Below are 24,431 nucleotides of genomic sequence, written 5' to 3' on the forward strand. Positions count from 1 at the left end.
CATTGCAGGGCTTGTTTGTTTTTTCATAAGAATTTCTTAATTTTTGGCTTAATTCTTCAGCTCTAATATACATGTGTAAGTGGTATCAGAATTGTTAACTCACACCCCTGTGGGAAACAGTTCAATCCACTAGAGGACAGGCCACATGTACAGTTTTTTTTTTTTTTTTGCCTTTAGTCTTGCAGACTACTCATTTCCTAAAGTTACTAAGGTCAGCACATTTCCCTCCCACCCCCTTGAGTGAGGTTGTTTCATACATTTGTAAAACACTTGTATTGTTTTGTCACATTTTGCATACCATCCTGGGATCCCCCAGCCACCTAAATGGTTTTTTAAAATTTAAAATTACATTCAGATTCACTCTTTGTGCTGTAAAATTCTATAGGCTTTGACAAATGCATAGTGTCCTCCCTTTTTTTTTTTTGGAGTAGGAGTCTCACTCTGTCATCCAGGCTGGACTACAGTGGAGTGCTCACAGCCACAGCAGCCTCAGCCTGCTGTGCTTAAGCGATCTTTCTGCCTCAGCCTTTCAAGTAGCTGGAACCACAGGCACGTGCTACTATCTTTTTTTTTTTAACGTTTTAAGAAGAATGGTAGGAGTGAGTTCTCTTTTTAATTTTCCAAATTTTCTAATAATAATCATGCTTGCTTTCTTTTTAAAGTACCTTTAAAAAAAATTTTACTTAGGAATAATAATATAAAATAACACCCAGGCTGGGCTCGGTGGCTCTGCCTGTAATCCCGTGCTTTGGGAGGCCGAGGTGAGTGGATTGTCTGAGCCCGCAGGTTCGAGACCCACCTGGGCAACTTGGCGAGACCTCATCTCTACAATAAAAAAAAAAATTAGCCAGATGTGGCAGCATGCGCCTGTAGTTCCAGCTACTCGGAAGGCTGAGGCAGAAGGATCGCCGGAGCCCAGCAGGTCGAGGCTGCGGTGGCTGGGAGCGGCCACTACACTCCAGTCTGGGCGACTGAATGAGACTCCAACTCAATAAAAAAATAAAATAACACTCATATATCTATTACCAGATTTACCTTAGCCGCCTTGTTTTGATGAACAATGAATATAGTCCTATAAAAACTCAGCACTAGCTAGGCTGGGTGGCTCAGCCTGTAATCCCGCGCCTTTGGGAGGCTTGCGGTGAGGGTATTGCCTGAGCCCGCGGGTTCAAGACCCGCCTAGGCAGCGAGACCTCATCTCTACAATAAATCAAAAAATCAGCTGGGCATCGTAGTGCATGCCTGTAATTCCGGCTACTCGGAAGGCTGAGGCAGAAGGATCACCAAAGCCCAGCAGGCGAGGCTGCAGTGGCTGGGAGCGGCCACTGCACTCCAGTCTGGGCAACTGAGTGAGACTCCAACTCAAAAAAAAAAAAACAAAAACTCAGCACTACAGGCAAAACCCAAGTACTATTAATCACCACAGTCCTTTTTCTGTATAATTTGGTGTTTATTTTGCTATTTACTTTGTTATTAAATTATTTTTAATTACTTTGCCCTTATAAAATTTAGATGAAATTTTGTGCACTAGGAAATCAAAGTGTTCTTAATATCTTGAAACTTTCATTTCAACAGCTTTATGTTATAGTATCCAAACTTTTCATATAGTTTTGCAGTAATAAACAATTTTTGAAGAATGTAATGTAGATTTCAGTATCTGGAAGGTTTACTTTGGGTCCTAAGTAGGGACTAATTGAGCCATAAAAGAACTTTATTATTTAATCAGTAATAGTTCATCTTCTGTCATGAACCAAGTAGTTATGTGATTGCGGGCAAGAACCTTAACCTCTTACTGGCTTTATTTCCTTCTTTTTGTGAAAGGAGGGAGTTGAACTCATTTCATTTTGATGGTTTCTTCCTGCTTTATTACGGATTGTTTTTGTGTGTAGAAGTTTGGTGGGGCTTTTGTTATTGTTGTTTTGAGTCTGGGTCTCTATCGCCCTGGCTAGAGTGCAGTGGCATGATCACAGCTTGCCATAGCCTTGACCTTCTGGGCTCAGGTGATCCTCCCACCCACTTCGGCCTCCTAAGTAGCTGGCACTACAGGTGTGCGTCACCATGACTGCTAATTTTTAAATTTTTTTTGTGAAGACACGGTCTTGCTATGTTGCCCAGGCTGGAAAATTAAAGAGAACTCACTCCTACCAGTCTTCTTAAAATGTAAAAAAAAAAAAAGATAGCTGGGTGTAGTAGCATGTGCCTGTGGTTCCTGTTACTTGAAAGGCTGAGGCAGAAAGATCGCTAAAAATTTCTTTCTTTCTTTCCTTCTTTCTTTCCTTCTTTCTTTCTTGCTTTCTTGCTTTCTTGCTTGCTTGCTTGCCTCTCTCTGTCGCCCAAACTGGAGTGCAGTAGTCCTCTCACAGCCACTACCTGCCGGGCTCAGGTGATCCTTCTGAAGCCTCAGTCCTCCAGGTAGCTGGAACCATGGACGTGTACCACCATCCGTGGCTAATTCTTTGATTTATTGTAGAGCCAAAGAGACAAGTTGCCCAGGCTGTTTTCCAACCCCTGAGATCAGGCAATCCTCTCGCCTTGGCCTCCCAAAGTGCTGGGATCACGTGCATGAGCCACCATGCCCAGATTCACATTTTTTTCTTGATGGAAAATTATTTTTTAAACTGATATAACTAAAGTGCTAGTGCCAAAAGATTACAAAATTGATGCTTGGCCGGGTGTAGTAGCTCAAGCCTATAATCCCAGCACTTTGGGAGGCTGAGGCGAGAGGATTGCCTGAGTCCACGGGTTTGAGACCAACCTGGGCAACATGGTAAGACCTCGTCTCTATAATAAATAAAAAAATTAGCTGGGCATGGTATTGCACGCCTGTAGTTCCGGCTACTTGGAGGGCTGAAGTGGAAGGAGTGCCTGAGCCCTGCAGATCGAGTCTGCGGTGGCCGGGAGTGTGCCACTACACTCCAGCCTGGGCAACAGAGTGAGACTCCAACTCCAAAAAAAAAAAAGTTGATGCTTAGTTTAAAAAATACAGAAAATATCTCCTTAGTAGTATATTTCAAAAGAATGAATTAATGATTACCGAATATTGTTTCGTACTTCTGCATACGTAGGCTGGGCTCGGTGGCTCAGCCTATAATCCCAGCACTTTGGGAGGCTGAGGTAAGTGGATTGCCTGAGCCTGTGGGTTCGAGACCAGCCCGGGCAACTTGGCGAGACCTTGTCTCTACAAAAAGTTAAAAAATAAAAATTTTACATAAGTTAAAAGAATCTGTGTATCTTCACCTTCTTATCAACTTCAAACAAATGTATATCTTGGCAAAAGTTGACAATATTTTAGAAGTTAGGAAAATTAGCTGGGTACAGTGGCTCACCCCTGTAATGATAGCACTTTGGGAGACTGAGGTAGGAGGATCACTTGAGGCCAAAAGTTGGATACCAGCCTAGGCAACATGGCGAGACCCTGTGTCTACAAAAAATAGAAGAGTTAACTGGGCATGGTGGCACATGCCTATGTTCCCAGCTACTTAGGAGGTTGAGGCAGAAGTGTCATTTGAGTCCTGGAAGTTGAGGCTGCGGTGAGCCATGATCATGCCATTGCACTCTAGCCTGGATAACAGAGTGAAACCCTGTCTCACAAAAAAAGAAAAAGAAATTAGGAAAATTAATCTGTTTTTAAGACTAAAAAAATGAACGCTTTTAGAGCAATTTTTAGTTCACAGCAAAATCAATATTCTTATAGAAGCAAGAAAACACTGGTTTTATTTTTTTATTGTTTATTTATTTATTTGAGTCGGAGTCTCACTCTATCAGCCAGTCTGGAGTGCAGTGACATGCTTACAGCCACCGCAACCTCTACCTGCTGGGCTCAGGCTATCCTTTCACTTCAGCCTTCCAAGTAGCTGGAATTACAGGCGTATGCTACCACACCCGGCTTATTATTCTTATTATTTTAAATTTGTTGTAGAGACTAGGTTTTACCAAGTTGCCCAAGCTGTTCTTAAACCCCTGAGTGCTGGGATTACAGGCTTGAGTCACCGCGTCCAGCCTAACACTGGTTTTAAGATTTTTTTTTTAGCCACCCCCTTTTTATTTTTATTTTTTGAGTTGGAGTCTCACTCTGTCGCCCAGACAGGAGTGCAGTGGCCGCTTTCTGTCACTGCAGCCTCGACCTGCTGGGCTCCGGCTATCCTTCCGCCTCAGCCTTCCGAGTAGCTGGAATTACAGGCATGTGCTACCACGCCCGGCTAATTTTTGATTTGTTGTAGAGATGAGGTCTTTCCAAGTTACCCAGGCGGGTCTCAAACCCGCGGGCTCAGGCGATCCACTCACCTCGGCCTCCCAAAGTGCTGGGATTACAGGCTGAGCCACCAAGCCCGGCCGAGGATCTTTATACATGATTGGTGGTAGGTAAGAAATTGTTTTCAACACTTTTGTCCTGTAGCTGAATTGCATTTTCAGATAGAAAATTTTAAAGTGTGCTTAGAATCAGTTCTGCTTTGTCATGCATGTGAGGGTAGGCAGCATTTATGCTCTTAAACACATTGGTCAAGTTTCTTTTCAGGTAGCTGAGTTAATAAAGGTGATCACGTTTAGGCATTGAATCATGTGAGCTTTACAGCCATCTTGTCATCTTTCTGTTCTGGCCAAAATGACTAGCTAAGAGGGAGAGAAAAGATAAATTATGTTGGGCATGAAAGGTAATCATTGGCTTATTATGTCTGCATCTCCTATTGTATAGAAGGTTAAAATATCTTTTATTTTCTACGTTTTACAAAGGTTTGACGTAATCCAAATGCCATTTTCAGCTTAAGACTTCACATTTCAATGAAAATGTTTAAATGAAAATCTGTAATTGTGTTGAAAAGGTTCTCAACAATTACTATGGCATATTTTCTAACATTGATTTTATGTTTCTCATAGCTGATTGGTGTAATTATTATTTCGCTCTCCCTAGTTAATGCTGTAGTATAGATTTTTTTAAAAATATATTTGTGAGAAATGAACTTTTTTCTCTTTAAAGAAATATAGACTGACTTTCAAATACTGCACTGATATTATAAGAGAATATTTGATAATGAAATAAAATTCCAGCATGTGTTTGCTGAAGACATTGTAAGATAATTTGAACTTCCTCCAAAAGGTTGGAAGGAGGTCTGAAAGATGGTATTATGGTGATTTAATTTCTTCTCTATAGTTCTCTGTGTTTGCTAGATTTTCTCCTTATAAACGTATGCATTTTGTAATCAAGAGGGAGATATTTTTAAAAATATGTCTGTGCTGTTTTCATCATAAAAATATTACTGTAATACTTGGAAGATGTAGAGCACAAAGTATTTTTCATTTCAAAATTGGTTTAAAAATGTCTAGCTGTATTCTGCAGACTTTTCATCTTATGAACTATTTGTAATTTAAATTAAGTTACACACTTAAATACTATGGATTTCAAAAGTATGTGCCACAGACCTCAGTTAAAAGGAGTTCACAAAACACCTGTGGGTTGCTGGTTTCTTCTCTTTCCCTCGTCTCTCCTTTCTTTCTCCCTTTTAAAGTAACACCCAGCACAATTTTTTTTTTTTTTTTTTTGAGTTGGAGTCTCACTCTGTTGCCCAGACTGGAGTGCAGTGGTCGCTCCCGGCCACCGCACCCTCGACCTGCTGGGCTCCAGCAATCCTTCCGCCTCAGCCTTCCGAGTAGCCAGAATTACAGGCTCGCGCTACCTCACTCGGCTAATTTTTTTATTTATTGTAGAGATGATGTCTCGCCTGCCTAGGTGGGTCTCGAACCCACGGGCTCAGGCAATCCACTCACCTCAGCCTCCCAAAGGCACGGGATTACAGGCTGAGCCACCGAACCCGGCTCACAATTTTATGTATATAGTTGGTATTCGCAAAATACCTGTTGAGTGACTCCAGTCTTTGAGATGAATTACAATATTGATATAGGCAGGTATCAAATTAATTTAGAGAGCGAGATGCTATATAAAAGGCATCATTTTGGGATGGACATTAGAGAAGGAAGAAATCACCATAGCTGGGCGAAGTGGCTCACGCCTGTAATCCTAACACTTTGAGAGGCGGAGATGTGAAGATTTCCTGAGCCCAGGGGTTCGAGACCAGCCTGGGCAACTTGGTGAGAACTCGTATCTGCAGTAAATTAAAAAAGTTAGCCGGGCATGGTGGCAGACACTTCTAATTTCAGCTACTTGGGCACCCCAACCTCAACCTGCTTGGCTCAGGTGATCCTTCCACCTCAGCTTTTCAAGTAGCTGGAACTACAGTCATGAACCACCATGTCCAACTACTTTTTGATTTATTGTAGAGACGAGGTCTCGCCATGTTGCCCAGGCTGTTCTCAAACCCGTGGGCTCAGGCAGTCCTCTTGCATTGGCCTCCCAAAATACTGGGATTATAGGCATGAGCCACCGTGCCTGGCCGTATCAGATATTTTGTTGGTTTCATTTTTCAGGGGGAATCTTTCTGACCTCTTGAACCTGTTCTGGAAGGTTGCTCTCAAGGCTTGCTGTTCATTTGTCATCCTGGGGATTTCTTTTCCCAGTCTCTCTAATTGAAGCCCCTCTTCCTGACGAATTTTTCTGATTTATTGCCTCATTCCCTGGAGCCTATCTTCCAGAAGCTTTCTGAGGAAGAATACGTAGGAAGTTAACTTGTTTTAAATTAGATTTTACATATCTATCTATCTATCTGTATGTGTGTGTGTGTGTGTGTGTGTGTGTATATATATATATATATATATTTTTTTTTTTTTTTGGGGGGGATCTTCACTCTTGCCCAGGCTGGAATGCAATTGCATGATCAGGGCTCACTACAGTCTTGAATGCCTGGGCTCAAGTGATCCTGCTGCCTCAGCCTCCTGAGTAGTTGGGACTACAGGTGCATGTCACCATGCCTGGATAATTTTTAAATTTTTTGTAGGGACAGTGTCTTACTATGTTGTCTAGGCTGGCCTCAAGTGATCCTTCCGCCTTGACCTCCCAAAGTGCTGGGATTATAGGCGTGAGCCACTATGCCTGGCCTAAAAATCTTTTCTTTTTTTTTTTTTTTTTTTGAGTTGGAGTCTCACTCTGTTACCCAGACTGGAGTGCAGTGGCCGCTTCCGGCCACCGCAACCTCGACCTGCTGGGCTCCGGCAATCCTTCCACCTCAGCCTTCCAAGTAGCTGGAATTACAGGCACGCGCTACCACGCCCGGCTGATTTTTGATTTATTGTAGAGATGAGGTCTCGCTGCCCAGGCAGGTCTCGAACCCGCAGTCTCAGGCAATCCACTCACCTCAGCCTCCCAAAGGCGCGGGATTACAGGCTGAGCCACCGAGCCCAGCTATTTTTATTTTTTGGTAGAGAGAAGGTCTTGCTATGTTGCCCAGGCTGGTCTCGAACTCCAGGACTCAAGCAGTCCTCCAGCCTCAGGCTTCCAAAGTGCTGGAATTACAGGTGTGAGCCACTGTGCCCCAGCCAGGATTCTTTAAAACTTTTTAAAACCTCTTGTTTTTTCCATCTTTGTCTCTACTTTTTTTTTTTTTGAGTTGGAGTCTCACTCACTCTGTCGCCCAGACTAGAGTGCAATGGCCGCTCCCGGCCACCGCAGCCTCGACCTGCTGGGCTCTGGCAATCCTTCTGCCTCAGCCTTCCAAGTAGCTGGAACTACAGGTGCGCGCTACCACGTCCGGCTAATTTTTGATTTATTGTAGAGATGAGGTCTTGCCAAGTTGCCCAGGCAGGTCTCAAACCCGCGGGCTCAGGCAATCCACTCACCTCAGCCTCCCAAAGGCATGGGATTACAGGCTGAGCCACCAAGCCCGGCTGTCTCTATTTTCTATGAGTTTTGTTTCCCAATTTTATTTTCTAATTCTTTGATAAAATTTTAATTTGTTATTTTTAATTTTCAGAAACTAATTGTCTTACCTCCTGTTTTGAATTCCACACTGTCCTTTTATGATTCTGTTTTTTTTCTCTCATTTATCTGAAAATATTGAGTTTTGGTTTTTTCTTTTCTTTATTTTCCTGCATAGTTGCTTTTTTGTCTATGCCTTGGTCTTTTATGACTGTTAATGTTAGCAGCTTTCTATGGCAACCTTGCCTGCTTGTTAAGAGTGCGCTGTCACTCAGTAAAGCAGTTTGGAAGTTCAGTATGTTTGATGAAGGCTCTTCTTGTGGTCTGCACCATAATATGACCTGACTAGGCTGTTTATCATTGTCTTTGGGTCTTTTCTCACGGGCTATTCATTTTACCCAGAGAAAAAAAGGTCGGGCCTCTAGTATTGGGGAAGCTGATTGGGTAAAGAAAGCTGGGCGATCTTAACATTTAGTAAATGCCTTTCACTGAATCACTCTTTTATGTATGTTGTTGCCCTTTCCCCTAGACGCCGTGTCTCCAGTCCAGGTCTCTGCTTTACCCTCTCCGGAGAATAAGCCTCCGGTTTTATGGGGACCCTAGGAACTGTTTAACTGTTTTCTTCCTTTTCTATTTCTTTCTTTTTTTTTGCGTCGGAGTCTCACTCTGTCATCCAGACTGGAGTGCAGTGGCCGCTCCTGGCCACCGCAGCCTCGACCTGCTGGGCTCCAGTGATCCTTCCGCCTCAGCCTTCCAAGTAGCTGGAACTACAGGCGCGTGCTACCACGCCTGGCTAATTTTTGATTTATTGTAGAGATGAGGTCTCACCAAGTAGCCCAGGTGGGTCTTGAACCCGCAGACTCAGGCAATCCACTCACCTCAGCCTCCCAAAGGCGCGGGATTACAGACTGAGCCACTGAGCCCGGCTCCTTTTCTATTTCTAAACTCACTCTCACTCCTACTTATACCAGCACTTGGTGCCACCAATTCTGGAGCTTTTGTAAGGTTGGTTGCAAAGCAGATTACTTTTCTGCTTTCTGGTTTAGGATTCAGCTTTCTTGGGTCTACTGAGTCAGTTACCTCCTGTCATCTTGCTTCAAGTTTTCTGGATTGTATTTCCATTTCCTTTCCTGTTGCTTGTCTTTGTAGTTTTTTTGCTTTTAAACAAACACAGAATTTTACTAACATTTATATTTAAGGCAGTTCTAGAACGGGTAAGAGACAAATGTGAGTGTTTAGTCATTTTTTTTTAATTGGAGCCACACGTGTACATTATTAAGGCTTATGATTGAATTTCCAAAGGGATTGGTTGATACTAACTTTTGAGACTGCTGAAATTGGTTTCTTTTTTTTAAATTTAATTTTAAAGATGTGGGGTACAATTTAGGATTAGGTACATAAGTGGTCATCGTACAGGTAAAGTTTGGGCCTCTCTTTGGTCCCTACTTTGCCTGTTTAATCTTTAACTGGAACATTATACAGTAATTGTAATTCTTTGATTCTTTCATTTGCTAAACTGCAGGCTTAGTGAGGTAAAGAAACACCAGCCATGTTGCTATTGTGTCCTGAAACCCCACATCAGTTGTGACCTGACATATTTAGTGAGTAGTATTACATTCATCTTCTAGTTAAATTCTTGCAGAATGAAACATTCTTTGATGATAGGGTGGCAGAAAAGATACTAAATACTTGATGTATCCACTTCTTGGCTCTCATCATTCTCCCAGGAGGAGGGGCCCTCATGACCAAGCCTGAGTCAAGGTGGACTCTCTTGAGTAGAATACCTTTTCCCATCTGTAATCTTTGTCTGAGTGCAATCTACCCAAGGCTGATAGGCAAGTATAACTTTGGAAACTTCTCACTGTCAGAGCTCAGCAGGCTGGAGTCAGCATGCAAGCCTGGGTTCTAGATATGGCTCTGCCACTGTCTTTTGATGTCTGTAGGTTGGATTGCACTGTCTTTTCAGGGTAGAATATTGCATTTTTGGGATATGGTTTGTTTTTTGTTTTGTTTTTGCTTTTGTTTTTGAGCTGAGTCTCGTTCAGTTGTCCAGGCTGGAGTGCACGGCCACTATAGCCTTGACCTGCTGGGCTCAGGTGATCCTTCCACCTCAGCCTTCCAAGTAGCTGGAACTACAGGCACGCGCCACCATGCCCGGCTAACTTTTTAAAAAAATTTATTGTAGAGATGAGTTCTCGCTAAGTTGCCCAGGCTGATCTCAAACCTGTGGCCTCAGGCAATCCTCTCACCTCAGCTTCCGAGCCACCATGCCCGGTGGCACGAGCCACCATGCCTGGCCTTAGTTGGTTGTTTTTAGAAGAAAACACATTCTAGTAGTTACAGTGTGATCAAAATACCAATTCTCCTTTATATACACTACAAATTTTTATTGAACACCTATTTGTACCCAATATACTATGCTGAGTATCGTAGATTGAATACTAAAGTGTTTCTTATTTCTAAAAAATAAAGGTTGGGGATGGCTGTTTCTCCTTTGTGTTTCTTATTCTTTTTTTTCTTTTTTCTTTTTTTGAATTGGAGTCTCACTCTGTTGCCTAGACTGGAGTGCAGTGGCTGCTCCCGGCCACCGCAGCCTCAACCTGCTGGGTTCCGGCGATCCTTCTGCCTCAGCCTTCTGAGTAACCAGAATTACAGGCACGCACTACCATGCCCAAACGATTTTTTTTGATTTATTGTAGAGATGGGGTCTCGCCAAGTTGCCCAGGCGGGTCTCGAACTGGCGGGCTCAGGCAATCCACTCACCTCAGTCTCCCAAAGCCCGGGATTACAGGCTGAGCCACCGAGCCCGACTTATGTAAAATTTTAATAGAGGCTAGGAATGTTCTGTATACCAAGTCCAGAATCCTTTTAGCTTCATTGTGAGCTTATAAATAGTGACAAAGAATTTTTGGAATTGTTTTTTGAACTCTAAAAGACTTCTTCAATAGATGCCAGTTGTAGTCTATGTTCTATTGTGACTACTTTTTTTTTTTCAGGGTTGCTCAACCCTTTGCACTTGGAGACATCTCGCGGATCGCCTACCAGCAGCTTGACCACTTATTTATGAAATAGTGAAAAATGAATCACTTCATATTAAATGGTATAGCCTTGAAACCAGTTGTTTTATTGTAATGATATTTGACTTATAATGGAATTTTGGGCATTGAGGAACTTATTTATGACAAAATCAAAATTTTGTGTCTTTTATTTTTCTAATGTGTGGTAATGTATGAAATAGTCACTGACCTTCATTGCAGGATCATTGACACATGTTGTGCAATAGTAATTTGTTTGATGTCTTTCACCTGGTGTTTTTCTGTTCACACAGACAATGCTGTCTCATTTTCTTCCTTCCACAATAATAATATATAATGTATTGTCCAGTCTGTGTGCCACTGTGAAAGCACTTCACACATACTCTTTCTACCTGATGCTAGCTGATTTTTTGAAAATGTATATCTCAGCAAATATTCAGTCTCTTTATTTGCTTTTTTGTGCAATTCGAAGGGAGAAATGTTTCAAGGAAACATACATTTTTGAAAAATTTGCCCTGGTATAAGTTTGTCCTGTATAATCATCAGCAATCTCTTTATGTCGAGTGGTTTGCTAGATTTACAATGTCCCTTCAGAGGAGATATCCGAGTGCAAAGGGTTAATATATCCTTTTAAATGATGAATAATTACGAACTTGTTTTTGCTTCCATGTTTTTGTTAGAGCTTTAACATATCTTAGGTGAAAACTATATGTAGGGGTTTTTTTTTTAAGCACATGTATTTACATATAAATTATAGGCTAGAATTTTATATAAATTATTTAAAAATAAGCCTGGTCTCATTAGTATTTTTAATATTATTTACTCTGTAAACAAAACACGAACGATTTCTGCCATCTTGTCAGAGTCAAGGAGAATAAGCCAGGTATTAGTCTCCATTTCAACTTGTCTTTGGGCTTTAAATATCTTGTCAAAGTAGGCTCTGCAATTCTGAACTAAACCTGGATTTTATTATGGAACCAAAAAGGTGGAGAAAGGGTAGGATTCACATTTCTGAGGACATGGATTGGTGGTTATAAGTAATTCGGGTGCTGCCTCTTAAAAATGCTGTATGTTAGCCAGGCGTGGTGGCTCAACCTGTAATCCCAGCACTTTGAAAGGCCGAGTCGAGAGGATTGCCTGAGCCTGGGGGTTCGAGGCCAGCCTGGACAACTTGATAAGGCAGTCTCTACAATAAATCACAAAAAACTAGCCAGGTGTGGTGGTGTGCATCTGCAGTTCCAGCTACTTGGAAGACTGAGGCGGAAGGGTCACCTAAGCCCAGCAGGTCAAGGCTGTGGTGGCCATGAGCATGCCACTGCACTCCAGCCTGTGCAACAAAGAGTGAGACTCCAACTCAGAAAAAAAAGAAAAATGCTGTGTGTTCACAAGCAAAGAGACTTACTGTTAACTATTTGGAAATATTGGGCGATTGTTCATCGTTATTTCCCTAGTCATTATCTAATCCTGACCCATCAGGGGCTTTCCATTAACCTGGAAGGCTCTCGGCTATAGGTTGTGCTGAAGCTGGGAGCCAGAAACACTGAGGATCATTTGCTTGGTGGGGTCATCAGTGCTAGAAGGATTTGGATGTAAGACATGAATCCCAGGGGTTGACGGGTTGATGACAGTTATCTGGTGCCTCACATGGTTGCTGGTTTGTATCTTTGTGGATGAGGAGTGATTTCTCTTAGTGCCTTGGCGTCTCAGGAAAGTTGAAGTTGCAGATGAGTGGCTACCACGTTGCCTTTCTTGTATCCTCTCTGGATGGTACACCTTCACTTGGTACTTGGACCTAAGGTGAGGAATAGATAGATAAAAAGAAAACCCATAAAATTGTTGGTCCTAGATCACAGTATTTGCTCTTTTATTTCTAAGGACTCAACATGTTTAGAGTATGTTCTTCCAAACCAAGCTGTTTTCATCATTTGTATTTATGTATGTTAGCAGCGATAACCATATAAATCTTTAAATAGAAAGCTTTACAAACTGATGGCCATTCTAAGGGGATTTGCTGCGGTATTAGATATTAGAGTATTCTTTTTCATCTATTATTGTATTGACTTTTTAAAAGCATCCTGATTACTTTGCTTTTCTGAATTTTGATTTTTAATTGTGTTTTCATTTTTATTTTAAGAAGCTTTCCACCTACCTTTTTTCTTCTAACATGAGAGATATTATTGGGGATTTGGTTTGGGGTTTGTTCCCCAGGAACAACTTGAGGGCTTGCTTTTTTAAAGTTATGTTTATTTAAATTCTTAAATTAGGAAAAAAATGATGTCTTACCCCACTTTGTGTCTTCAGACAAAGATATATTAAGATTTTTGTGTTTTTTTTTTAACTAATAATCAGTTTATAATTCAATATGTTCTTTTTCTTGTTTTTTGTTTTTTTGTTTTTTTTCTGGTTTTTTTTAGATGAGGTCTTGCTCTGTCACTCAGGCTGGAGTACAGTGATGAGATCATGGCTCACTATAGCTTTGAACTCCTGGGCTCAAGTGATCCTCTGGCTTCAGCCTCCCGAGTAGCTGGAACTATAAACATATGCCACCGTGCCTGGCTAATTTTTAAAATTTTTTGTAGAGATGAGCCTTGCTGTACTACCTAGGCTGGTGGTGTTTTCATTCATTTACAAAATGAGTTCTGTGTTAAGCTCTGGGAATATTGGTGTGATCAGTATTCCTTTCTGTAGCAGGATATAGAGACTGGTTTAGCAAGAGAATAATTTGGAGTAAATTTTTGTTTTGTTTTAAATAAAGTTTATATTAATATAGGTTTGTTTTTTTTAAAAAAAGAAAATGCTAGCCGGGCTCAGTGGCTCAGCCTGTAATCCCGCGCCTTTGGGAGGCTGAGGTGAGTGGATGGCCTGAGCCCGTGGGTTTGAGACCCGCCTGGGCAGGTAAGACCTCATCTCTACAATAAATCAAAAAATTAGCCGGGCGTGGTAGTGCACGCCTGTAGTTCCAGCTACTTGGAAGGCTGAGCGGAAGGATCGCCGGAGCCCAGCAGGTCGAGGCTGTGGTGGCCGGGAGCGGCCACTGCACTCCAGTCTGGGCGACAGAGTGAGACTCCAACTCAAGAAAAAAAGAAAATACTACATTCATACTGATCTATTCATAATAAAAGAAACAAAAATAGAAAGTATTCTTTTTCATTTTTGAGAAAAAAATCCACATATTATAAAATTTACTTTTTTAAAGTGGGCAAGTCAGTGATTTTTATTATGTTTACAAGTTTGTACATCATTACCACTGTCTAATTCCAAAACATTTTTTGTCACCCCAAAAAGGAACTCAGACCCATTAGCAGTCATTCACTGCCCCTTCTCCAGCCCTTGTAAGCACTGATTTACTTTCTGTCTCTATGAATTTTACCTCTTTTTTTTTTTTTTTTGAGTTGGAGTCTCACTCTATTACCCAGGCTAGAGTGCAATGGCATGCTCACCGCCACTGCAGCCTCAGGTGATCCTTCTGCCTCAGACTTCCAAATGGCTGAAAACACAGGCATGTGCCACCACACCTGGCTAATTTTTTGATTTATTGTAGAGATGAGGTCTCGCCATGTCAGGTCTCGAACCCCCCTTGAGCTCAGGTAACCCTCTCGCCTCTGCCTCCCAAAGTGCTGGGATTACAGGCTTGAGCCACTGCGCCCGACTGGGTTTTGCCTTTTTTTGGACATTTCATACCAATGGAGGCATAGAATGTATGGCCTTTTGTGACTTCTTTTACTATGTTTTCAAGGTTATTCCAAATCACCATTCTCTTGCTAAATCAAGGTTCATCATTTTTTTCTGACTGAATAGTAAATACAGAGAATCCAGGAATTACTTTTAAGTGCCTTCAGGACCTGCCATTTGGTACAGTTTTAAATGCTGTCTCTTACTTAGCCCTAATCCTAGCCTGGCTCTGCTGTTGATAAAAATAACTCATTTCTAAATTGAAGATCACCTTTAGAACTACCTGGGGGAGGAGGGTAGTGCCAACACTTTCTATTAGAACTAGAAATATGTATGATTTCTGATTTTGGTGATTTATTAAAATGTCATTTCTAATAGCAGTACTAGGTACAGGGAAAGGTGATGAGGGAAAGAAACTATTTTAGATGTGCTATATTTTACAGGCTTAGTCTTGAGAACAAAACCTTAGTAGCACCTATTTTTTGAAAACGTTCAGTGTTCTTAGCATTGAGGATGATCAGGCCAAGAGTCACGGTGACCAGTTGTGATGTATCTGAAGTGAGGGCATAGAGGAGTGTGCTCAGGATAGAGAGGAGCACAGGTAACAGGAAGGTGGAAGGCACAACCATCTGTATTCTCAGATGATTGGATGATTCCTGTCTCCATGTTGGAGACATAGGTAGTAAGAGGGAGTTCTGTATTAAACTCAGTACTTCATGTGGCACACGTAGGTAATTGTGTAGGTCTATTTGGAAAATGCCGTTTAAATCATATGTGGAGGCAAATATAATTGATCAGAATTTGAACAAAAACGATGACAGGAAAGAATCCAGTCCCTGACAGCTATTTATTATCTATCACAGTGACCCAATCAAACAAAGGGTGTCTCCCTCCTGCCCCTACCCAGCAGCTCTGTGCACTGAGAGCGGAAGTTTCCACCACTCTTCTAACCTGTGTCTCAGAGTATCCCCTGCACCCCAGGTTCTGCGACAGTTCTCTTGGACTCGGGCTCCCACTGGCACAGTTGGTAGAGGAGACTGGGCATCTTTCCAACTCTAACAACCCCAAAGTGACAATGACAACTGTTCTCTGGGAGAATCAGGAAAGAGCCTGAAGGTCCCTGAGCTCCACGGACATGGCAGGGAGGCTACCCAGGGAAGATTCCCAGGGACAGAAAAGGGGAATCTTTTTTTTTTTTTTTTTAAGTCAGAGTCTCACTGTTGCCCAGGCTGGAGTGCAGTGGCAGGCTCCTGGCCACCACAGCCTTGACCTCCTTGGGCTCAGGTGATCCTTCTGCCTCAGCCTTCCAAGTAGCTGGAACTACAGGTGTGAGCCACCATGCCTAGCTAATTTTTTGATTTATCATAGAGGTGAGGTCTTACCAAGTTGCCCAGGCTGGTCTCAAACCCCAATCCTCTCGCCTTGGCCTCCCAAAGTGCTAGGATTACAGGTGTGAGCCACTATGCCTGGCAAAAGGGAAATCTTAAAAATACACTTTGGAACTGAGTAACCAATTTAATAGCTAACTCTAGTTCTAGGGCACTTGTTCCCCGCTTTATTGGTGAATGCCTGACTTGTTGCCCTGAAAGTATAGAAAAGATGTACACGTAAGGATTCTATTGTTCTGCAAGTTATTCCTACAGGTGATGGTCACTTTTTGAAGGCGATTGCCTTCCCCCTATATTGTAGTGTTTTATTCTATTTATTTATTTATTTTTGAATTGGAGTCTCACTCTTTCGCCCAGGCTGGAGTACAGTGGCACACTCATGGCTACCTTAGCCTCAAACTGCTGGTCTCAGGCGATCCTTCCTCCTCAGCCTTCCTAGTAGCTGGAATTACAGGCACATGCCATCACACCTGACTAAATTTTTGTTTGTTTGTTTGTTTGTTTTGGATTTATTGTAGAGATGAAGTCTCACCAATTTGCCCAGGCTGATTTTGAACTTGTGGGCTCAGGCAGTCCTCTCACCTCGGCCTCCCAAAGTGCTGAGATTATAGGTGTGAACCACCGTGCCTGGCCTGTAGTGTTTTATTTTAAATAGCTTGCTTTTTTTCTTTCTTTCTTTCCTTTTTTTTTGAGGTCTCTTACTCTGTTGTCCTACCTGAAGTGCAGTGGCATGATCACGGCAATCAGCTTACTGCAGCCTTATCTTCCTGGACTCAGGTGATCCTTCCACCTCAGCCCCTAGAGTAGCTTGGACTACAGATGTGTACCACCAAACCCAGCTAATTTTTTTATGTTTTTGTAGACTTTAAGTCTCGATATGTTGGTTAAATTGGTCTTGAACAACTGGGCTCAAGCAGTTCTCCTGCCTTGGCCTCTCAAAGTTGCTGGGATTGCAGGTGTGAGCCACTACGCCCTGCCTTAAACAGCTTTCTTAATAGGGCCTAATCTTATCACCAGCCTTATAGAAATAAGCCAGAGTGGGAAGGCTACTGTACAGTGAGGTCTTGGGATTATCCCATAGTTATAATGGGTGTTCTAAATTGTTTTTTTTTTTCCCCAGTTGGAAATAATTAGTACATGATTCTAGAGTAGTGAATTTTAGTTGAGCAAAATCTTCACCTGGAAATGGTTCTCTTTTCCTCACCAATGAAAAATTAGGGTTTTTGAAAAGGTTAGAATCTCTTTCTTTCTTTCTTTCTTTCTTTTTTTTTTAGAAAGCAAGATTTATTGAGAGGACAGAAAAGCTTCCACAGTGGGAGGGAACCCGAAGGGGTTGTCCCAGGTTGGAATTTTTTTGCCCTGTTATCTGTTATTGTGGTTAGGGATGATGGAATTTAACATTTCCATGTTGCTAGGTGACAGACAGCCTTTCTTTCCAATACGGACATGTAAGGCCTCTATACCTCTTTATTCTTTGGACTTCTGGGTTTCTTAGAATTGCCGTGTTTCTTTTCTGAGCCCTGAATTATGCAGAGGTAACATGATTACTTTGACCAAGCTCAGGAAATACAAAAAGGGTTAGAAATACCAAGCAGGGTTTAAATGAAAGTTATTACTGGCTACAGTATATTAATGCAACATTTTCAAGAACTCTGGATTTGCCCCTGTTATTGCTGTTGACACTCTGCTGCTTTTTGTGTCCTTCCCATGGCAGAAGAGTTAGATGTATGAGGAAGTTGAGAGTATGCTCAAGTAACGTTATATGCTTTAAGTTTCGTTAAAACCAGTATTTCAGGTGAGCCATGGTCCCATGAACACTCTTTAAATAATTCACTGATTCCTGGATCTCTGCAGAAAGTACAGGTATCCCAGGAATATTTGGTTTTACTGTAACTATTTTGCCCAGTTTATCTTTGTTTAAAAGGAAGAATTATCTTAGGTTACAAATACTGTTGTTTTGGAAGTGCCTTAAGTTTAGCATTTGATTACTAGGATTCAAAAAATGAGCCGGGCTTGGTGGCTCAACCTGTAACCCCGCGCCTTTGGGAGGCTGAGGGGAGTGGATTGCCTGAGCCCGCGGGTTCGAGACCTGACTGGGCAACTTGGCGAGACTTCATCTCTACATTAAATCAAGAAATCAGCCGGGCGTGGTAGCGCATGCCTGTAATTCCGGCTACTCGGAGGGCTGAGGTGGAAGGATTGCCGGAGCCCAGCAGGTCGAGGCTGCGGTGGCTGGGAGTGGCCACTGCACTCCAGTCTGGGTGACAGAGTGAGACTCCAACTCAAACCCCCCCCCCAAAAAAAACAAAGAAAAACAAAAAAAATGTACTCAGATGGTAGATACAGATGAGAATTGGTTATAAGGATTCATTTGAAATTGAATGCTTTTGCAGCATTAATTAGAAAAGTTTACTGACATATGGTTTTGAATAGCATAAGGAGTGGTGATTCAGATGGTCACTTAAGATTTAATGAATTAAGGAGTTCTACTTCATGTTGTGACACCGCAGGATAAGATAGAGTTCTTTGTAGCAGTGTGGTTTAGAGGTGGTGTGTGTTTGACAAGTACCTCAGTTGGCTCTATATCTAACCATAATACTGAAGCCAAGACCAGACCCCTAAGTCCATTACACACTTTGTTATCACTTTCCAGATTGACTCCCGATCTCAGCCAGCTCGTCTTTTAAATTAATGTAAATCTATTGTCACACTGGAAAAGTGAAATGAAATGTCTTTATTCTGTGAAGATGACTTGGTTAGACTATCCAAACTAGCAGGCGGACACACTTTCTGTTGAAGTGAGTTATTTCAAATAACCGAAAATTTGGCCAGCAGGAATGTTGCTGAGATGAGGAAAAAGGGATATGTATTAACAGAGGTTATATGTAGAATTAGGTGGAATTTTATGTTTTCATAAATGTCTCATTTAAGATTTAATTTTTGAGCTGGGCTCGGTGGCTCAGCCTGTAATCCCATGCCTTTGGGAGACTGAGGTGAGTGGATTGCCTGAGCCCGTGGGTTCGAGACCCGCCTGGGCAGCGAGACCTCATCTCTACAATAAATCAAAAAATCAGCCGGGCGTGGTAGTGCATGCCTGTAATTCCAGCTACTCGGAAGGCTGAGGCGGAAGGATCGCTGGAGCCCCGCAGGTCGAGGCTGCGGTGACCGGGAGCAGCCACTGCACTCCAGTCTGGGCGACAGAGTGAGACTCCAACTCAAAAAAAAAAAAAAAGATTTAATTTTTGTGCACAAACTGAATAAATGGTAACATGGTTTACCTGTGATTTGTCTTTGTCTTAACAGATTATTTTTCTAACTTTAAAAACGTATATAGGCTGGGCTTGGTGGCTCAGCCTGTAATACCAACACTTTGGGAGGCCGGGGCAAGTGGATTGACTGAGCCCACGGGTTCGAGACCAGTCTGGGCAACGTGGTGAGACCTCATCTCTACAATAAATAAAAAAAATATTAGTCAGGCTTGGTAGTGCACACCTATAGTTCCGGTTACTTGGAAGGCTGAGGTGGAAGGATCACCAGAGCCAAGCAGGTCGACGCTGAGGTGGCCATGAGTGTGCCACTGCACTCCAGCCTGGGTGATGGAGTGAGACTCCAACTCAAAAAAAAAGTATATAAAGGTCTGTCATTCTAGACCTTTGTTCCATTATCTGTGTGTCTTTTTTTTTCTTTTTTTTTTTTTGAGTTAGAGTCTCACTGTGTTGCCCAGGCTGGGGTACAGTGGCACTCTCGCGGCTGCCACAGCCTCCACTTGCTGGGCTCTGGTAATCCTTCCACCTCAGCCTTCCAGGTAGCTGGAACCACAGGCATGTGCCACCATGCCCGGCTGATCTTTTGTTTTATCGTAGAGACAACGTCTCACATGTTGCTCAGTCTGGTCTTGAGCTCCTTAGCTCAGGTAATCCTCTCGCCTCTACCTCCCAAAATGCTGGGATTACAGGCAGGTGTGAGCCACCATGCCCGATGTGTGTCTTTTTAAAAAACAAAGTTATATGATGCATGCTGTCAGGCAAATTTAGCTTTTTAAAAATGAATGTATACTTAAGTCATCCCATTCTTTTTTGTGGCTGCTTAGTCCTGTGTGAGATGTACTGTAATTTACTTAAGTCCCCTATGATTGGAATTTAGGTTGTTTCTAATATTTGCTGCAACAGCATCTATATTTACCTTTTCTGCCTCTTTATATATTACCTTAGAATAACTTGCTGGGAGTAGAATGCTTTTCTTAAAGGATGCGCGTATTTTAAGGCTTTCAAAACATTTTGCCAAATAGCCTTCCAGAAAGACTGTCCCAGTTTTTGAGTTCTTATGCTTGGCTTTATACTTGCATTAAAATAGGAATTTGTATTTAGTTGCAGAATGACGAAGAGACTGGAGTACCAGAGCAGGCTGTAGGTGACGCTCCCCCACCTTACAGCAGCATCTCTGCAGAAAATACAGGTGGGTAGCAGGGCCAGCTGATTCCTGAACTCCTTGAAAACACTGTATGCTTTGACATGACATCAAAAAAAGGGTTTCAAGAGCAGTTGGGAGGAAGGGTGCAAAGTGAATCTGAATTTTAAGTAACTGAGAAATGGATAAACTTAGAAATCATCCCTAGCCTTTTACATTTGTCTATCAGTGGTTTTGGGTTCAGTTATTATATATGTGCTCTTAGGAGAGTGCTAGGTTTTGTTGCCAGAGTAAGTGGAAATCCTTTTATTTCTTCAATTCAGTTAATCATCTGACAATTCTTACTTTTTAAATTCTGCAGCATATTTTGACTACAAGGATGAGTCTGGGTTTCCAAAACCCCCATCTTACAATGTGGCTACCACACTGCCCAGTTATGATGAGGCTGAGAGAACCAAGGCTGAAGCTACTATTCCTTTGGTTCCTGGAAGAGTAAGTACAATTTTCCATGTTGCTTGGTAGCTGGCTCTATGAGAATTAAGTTATTTTTTATTATCTAGTTTTGATTTATTATTTATGATTGTACTGATTAAGCAATTTTTTGAAATGTGCATGATCTTTTGGGCAATAAATTCACCTCTTCCTGAAAATGATGACGTAAAGAAGTATAAATGAACAAAAAATCACTAGGTAAGCAACTCATATATGAGAGGGGACTGCTCCCCAAAAAAACAGAATTTATTTATAAAAATTGTGTATTTATTCTTACATGTTTAAACTTCAGTCACCTTAAAATACTCTTCATTTGATGCAATACACCCATCCAGATGCTTTTTCCATGCCCTCAAAACAGTTTTTGAACACATCAATTTTGATGCCCTTTCAGTGTTTATGCCATTTTCTTGTTTCATCTCTTCCACATCAGCAAAAACATTTCCCTTTGAGGACTTTTCATTTAGGAAACAAAAAATCAACAAAGAAAATCACTCGGGGCAAGACTAAGTGCATAGGGAGGTGGGGCAGGGGAGTCATACCATTTTTGGTCAGAAACTGCTGAACATCTAGTGTGGTGTGGGCAGGTACACTTGTAAATCACCCATCATGAACTGGGTAAACAGCATGTACAGAGTCTCCAAAAAAAAAAATGCACTGAAGCCAAATGCAGTCTCGTGCCTCCTGGCATGACTTTGCCTTGATTCTGCACACTTAGTATTTTGGTGTTAGGTAGATAGCTGCTAGAGAGGCCTAAAGAATAAATATGTGTAACTTAATAGAATTAGACTTATATTCATTTAAATGCCTCCAGCAGTCCAGATCACATCATTTGCAAGGGCTTAATGAGTTCAGTTCCCATCTAGCCTAATGTTGATTTGTGGGAGTAGGATCGGCATGTGTTACAGGCCAGTGGAAATTATTGGGCACTCTTGGTCCTTGATGTCAGATCTGTAAGTGCTATAGGTGTGGTTTTGTAAATATTCGTCCAGGTTGAGGTTGATGCAGGCTGGGCCTTGGGCCAGATGTTGGGAGCATGAAAGCAGGATAAATCCTCAGGGATGTGGTGACCATCAGGACTCCAGGCTCTAGTTCTGGCAAGAAACTCGAGTGAACGAGAACAAGAACAGAAGCCCTGTCTGGGCAGTGTGATGATATAGGCCCCAGAGGTTCCACCTAGCTTTGGAGTAGTAGACTGCTCCCAGACAACACCTGCTATGAGAAAGCTGAACTTCTAAAATCACTGCTTGGTAAAAAGCCCAGTCTAGGGTGATCCTATACGGTAATATGCTTTCAGTTCTTGTCGGTGCCAGGGAGAAACTAAGAACCCTCATGAAGCTTGTTGTCTAAAGGCAAAACAATTATAACTGCCAAATATTGGAAGCAAACAGGAGGCTTAGTATTGTGCTCAATGCTTTTATGTATTCCGTATATTGTTTCCAATCTTCACAATACCCTCGCAAGGGAGCGCTTATATTTCCATTTCATAGATGCGAAAATTGAGTCCCAAGGAGATTAAGTAATTTTCCTGAAGTCATATAGCTAATAAGTAGCTGAAGCGAGAGTCAAACCTAGATGAATCCAGGGTCCTTGTATGTTTCATTGCTCTCTGCAGAACTGTTGGAATATATGGTATAGTCCAGTATGGAAATTAGCTTTGATTAATCATAGGACTCTTCAGCATACTTTCATTTAATACAAATACCTATTTAGGAACTTCTTAAGGGGAATCTAATGTTCAGCAGACTTGTATAGAGCACTTTTTAAATACAAGGTGCTATATATTTTGCAGTGAATAGGTAAAAAGCTTTATATAAGGCAGTGTTCCTGCCATACAAAAACTTAAATCCAGCTAGGGTAAAAGGTCCACAAGCACTGATACCTAAGGTGCACAAGAACAGTGGCATCAAGAACGTGATTTTTTACTAGGTGGTCACGGGGGAAGATGGGATTTGACGGCGCTGGATTTTGATGGGTAAGAGCATCCAGAGGGAAGAAGCAGGCAGATGCAGGGTGGTTCTGTGAATGTAGTTCTGTGTGTAGTTTTGTGCATGAACAAAGAGTGTGCTCAAGGGAGATAGGAAGTTGTGACCAGTTCTGTTTGTATAATCTTTGCACTGCTGGATGGAGGCATTTAAACTTAGTATACAGCTCTCAGAATCCTTCAGAATTTTTGAGAAGTCTGAAAGGACTACTGTGATGTTTTGGAAACATTACCCTGGCAACAATTTGCAGGAGGAATTGTGGTAGAAGAGTTACCAAAAGGACAAGAAGAATACTTAGAAGGCATTGGTACTTAGAATACTTAGAAGAATGCTTAGAAGGCATTAGAAGTTACTTCCATGTTTTTTGGAGTATATCTTTTGAGTAGTTACACAAAAAACTGAATTAGTTTTTATTTATTTATTTAGAGGTCTCTCCAGGGTGCCCAGGCTGGTTTCAAACCTTCAGCTTCCCAGAGTGCTGGGATTATAGGTGTGAACCATCACGCCCGGCCTTGAATTAGTTTTTAATTTGGTGAAATTGTATTCTGCTAACATCAAGTAAGAATACTAGATATTTAACACTTAAAAAAATTAATTCTAAAACAAGCATTCTTGTAAAAATTTCAAACAGTAGAGGAAGTACATTAAGTTAGAAAAGGAAGCTACCTTTACTACTTACTTCCCCTCTCTAGTTTCCACTGTCCTAGGGAACCAACCACTGTTAATGGTTTGGTAGATCTTTCAGCCCCTTTTCTATATAGGATATGTTTTCATTGTTCCTAAAATAAGTTTTTCTTTCATTTGAGGGACCCTCAGTGAACTAGGTACAAGTCTGTCACTTTTACTTATAGGTATGTTCAGTTTTTGTTTTGTTTTGTATTTTGAGTTGGAGTTTCACTCTGTCACCTAGACTGGAGTGCAGTGGCACACTCGTGACCACCACAGCCTCAACCTGCTGGGTTTAGGCCATGCTTCTGCCTCAGCCTTACTAGTAGCTGGAACTACAGGTGTACGCCACCATGCCTGGCTAATTTTATTGTAGAGACAAGATCTCACCAAATTGCCCAGGCTGGTCTCGAATCCCTGGGCTCAAGCAATCCTCTTGCCTCGGTCTCCCAAAGTGCTGGGATTACAGGCATGAGCCATTGCACTTGGCTGTATGTTAGGTGTTTTAAAATATCTCAACACATACCTACTTTAGTTAAAAAGAGACCACACATGTTGGTGTTGGTCAGAATCTGTTCCTTCTGGACCTGCAGTAATGTGTTTTCACATTAGGATGGGAGAGATCCTATCTGCTGATGAGGTTAGAGGTGAGATTGTGGCAGACCTGTGTACCTCTATCAGCAGTGCCAGTGGAGTTGAGCAGTGGCAGCTCTGTAGACTCTTCATGGTGCTCATGCTGTTCTTATTTTCCCCCATGTCAGTCTCATAAAGCACTTGAACTGGTCGATTTTAACTTCTTAATAGGCCCTGGATTACTGATATTCTAGAATTCAAGCCAAACGTGTAAGTAAATTTTTCTTTTTTTCCTTTTCTTGAGGTATATTTTTAAAATGGAAAAGGAACTAGTTCTTTGTGAACTTTTAAATTTTTGAAATGTATTGTTAAAGAATTTGAGTAATAAGATGGAAATTTCATTTAGAAA

General features: G+C 41.8%; 1 protein-coding gene across 1 annotated transcript in view; it reads left to right on the plus strand.

Moving 5' to 3' along the window:
• Nucleotides 1-24,431, plus strand: part of NDFIP1 (Nedd4 family interacting protein 1) — a 51,208-nt gene that overhangs the window by 10,463 nt on the left and 16,314 nt on the right. The window contains exons 2-3 of the mRNA XM_021717290.1: nt 20,267-20,354; nt 20,668-20,798. Of these exons, the coding sequence (XP_021572965.1) occupies nt 20,267-20,354; nt 20,668-20,798 (219 nt within the window). The remainder of the gene's footprint in view (nt 1-20,266; nt 20,355-20,667; nt 20,799-24,431) is intronic.

Source organism: Carlito syrichta, unplaced genomic scaffold, assembly GCF_000164805.1.
Source record: "Carlito syrichta isolate Samal-C Ts95f unplaced genomic scaffold, Tarsius_syrichta-2.0.1 Scaffold309624, whole genome shotgun sequence".
NCBI lineage: Eukaryota > Metazoa > Chordata > Mammalia > Primates > Tarsiidae > Carlito > Carlito syrichta.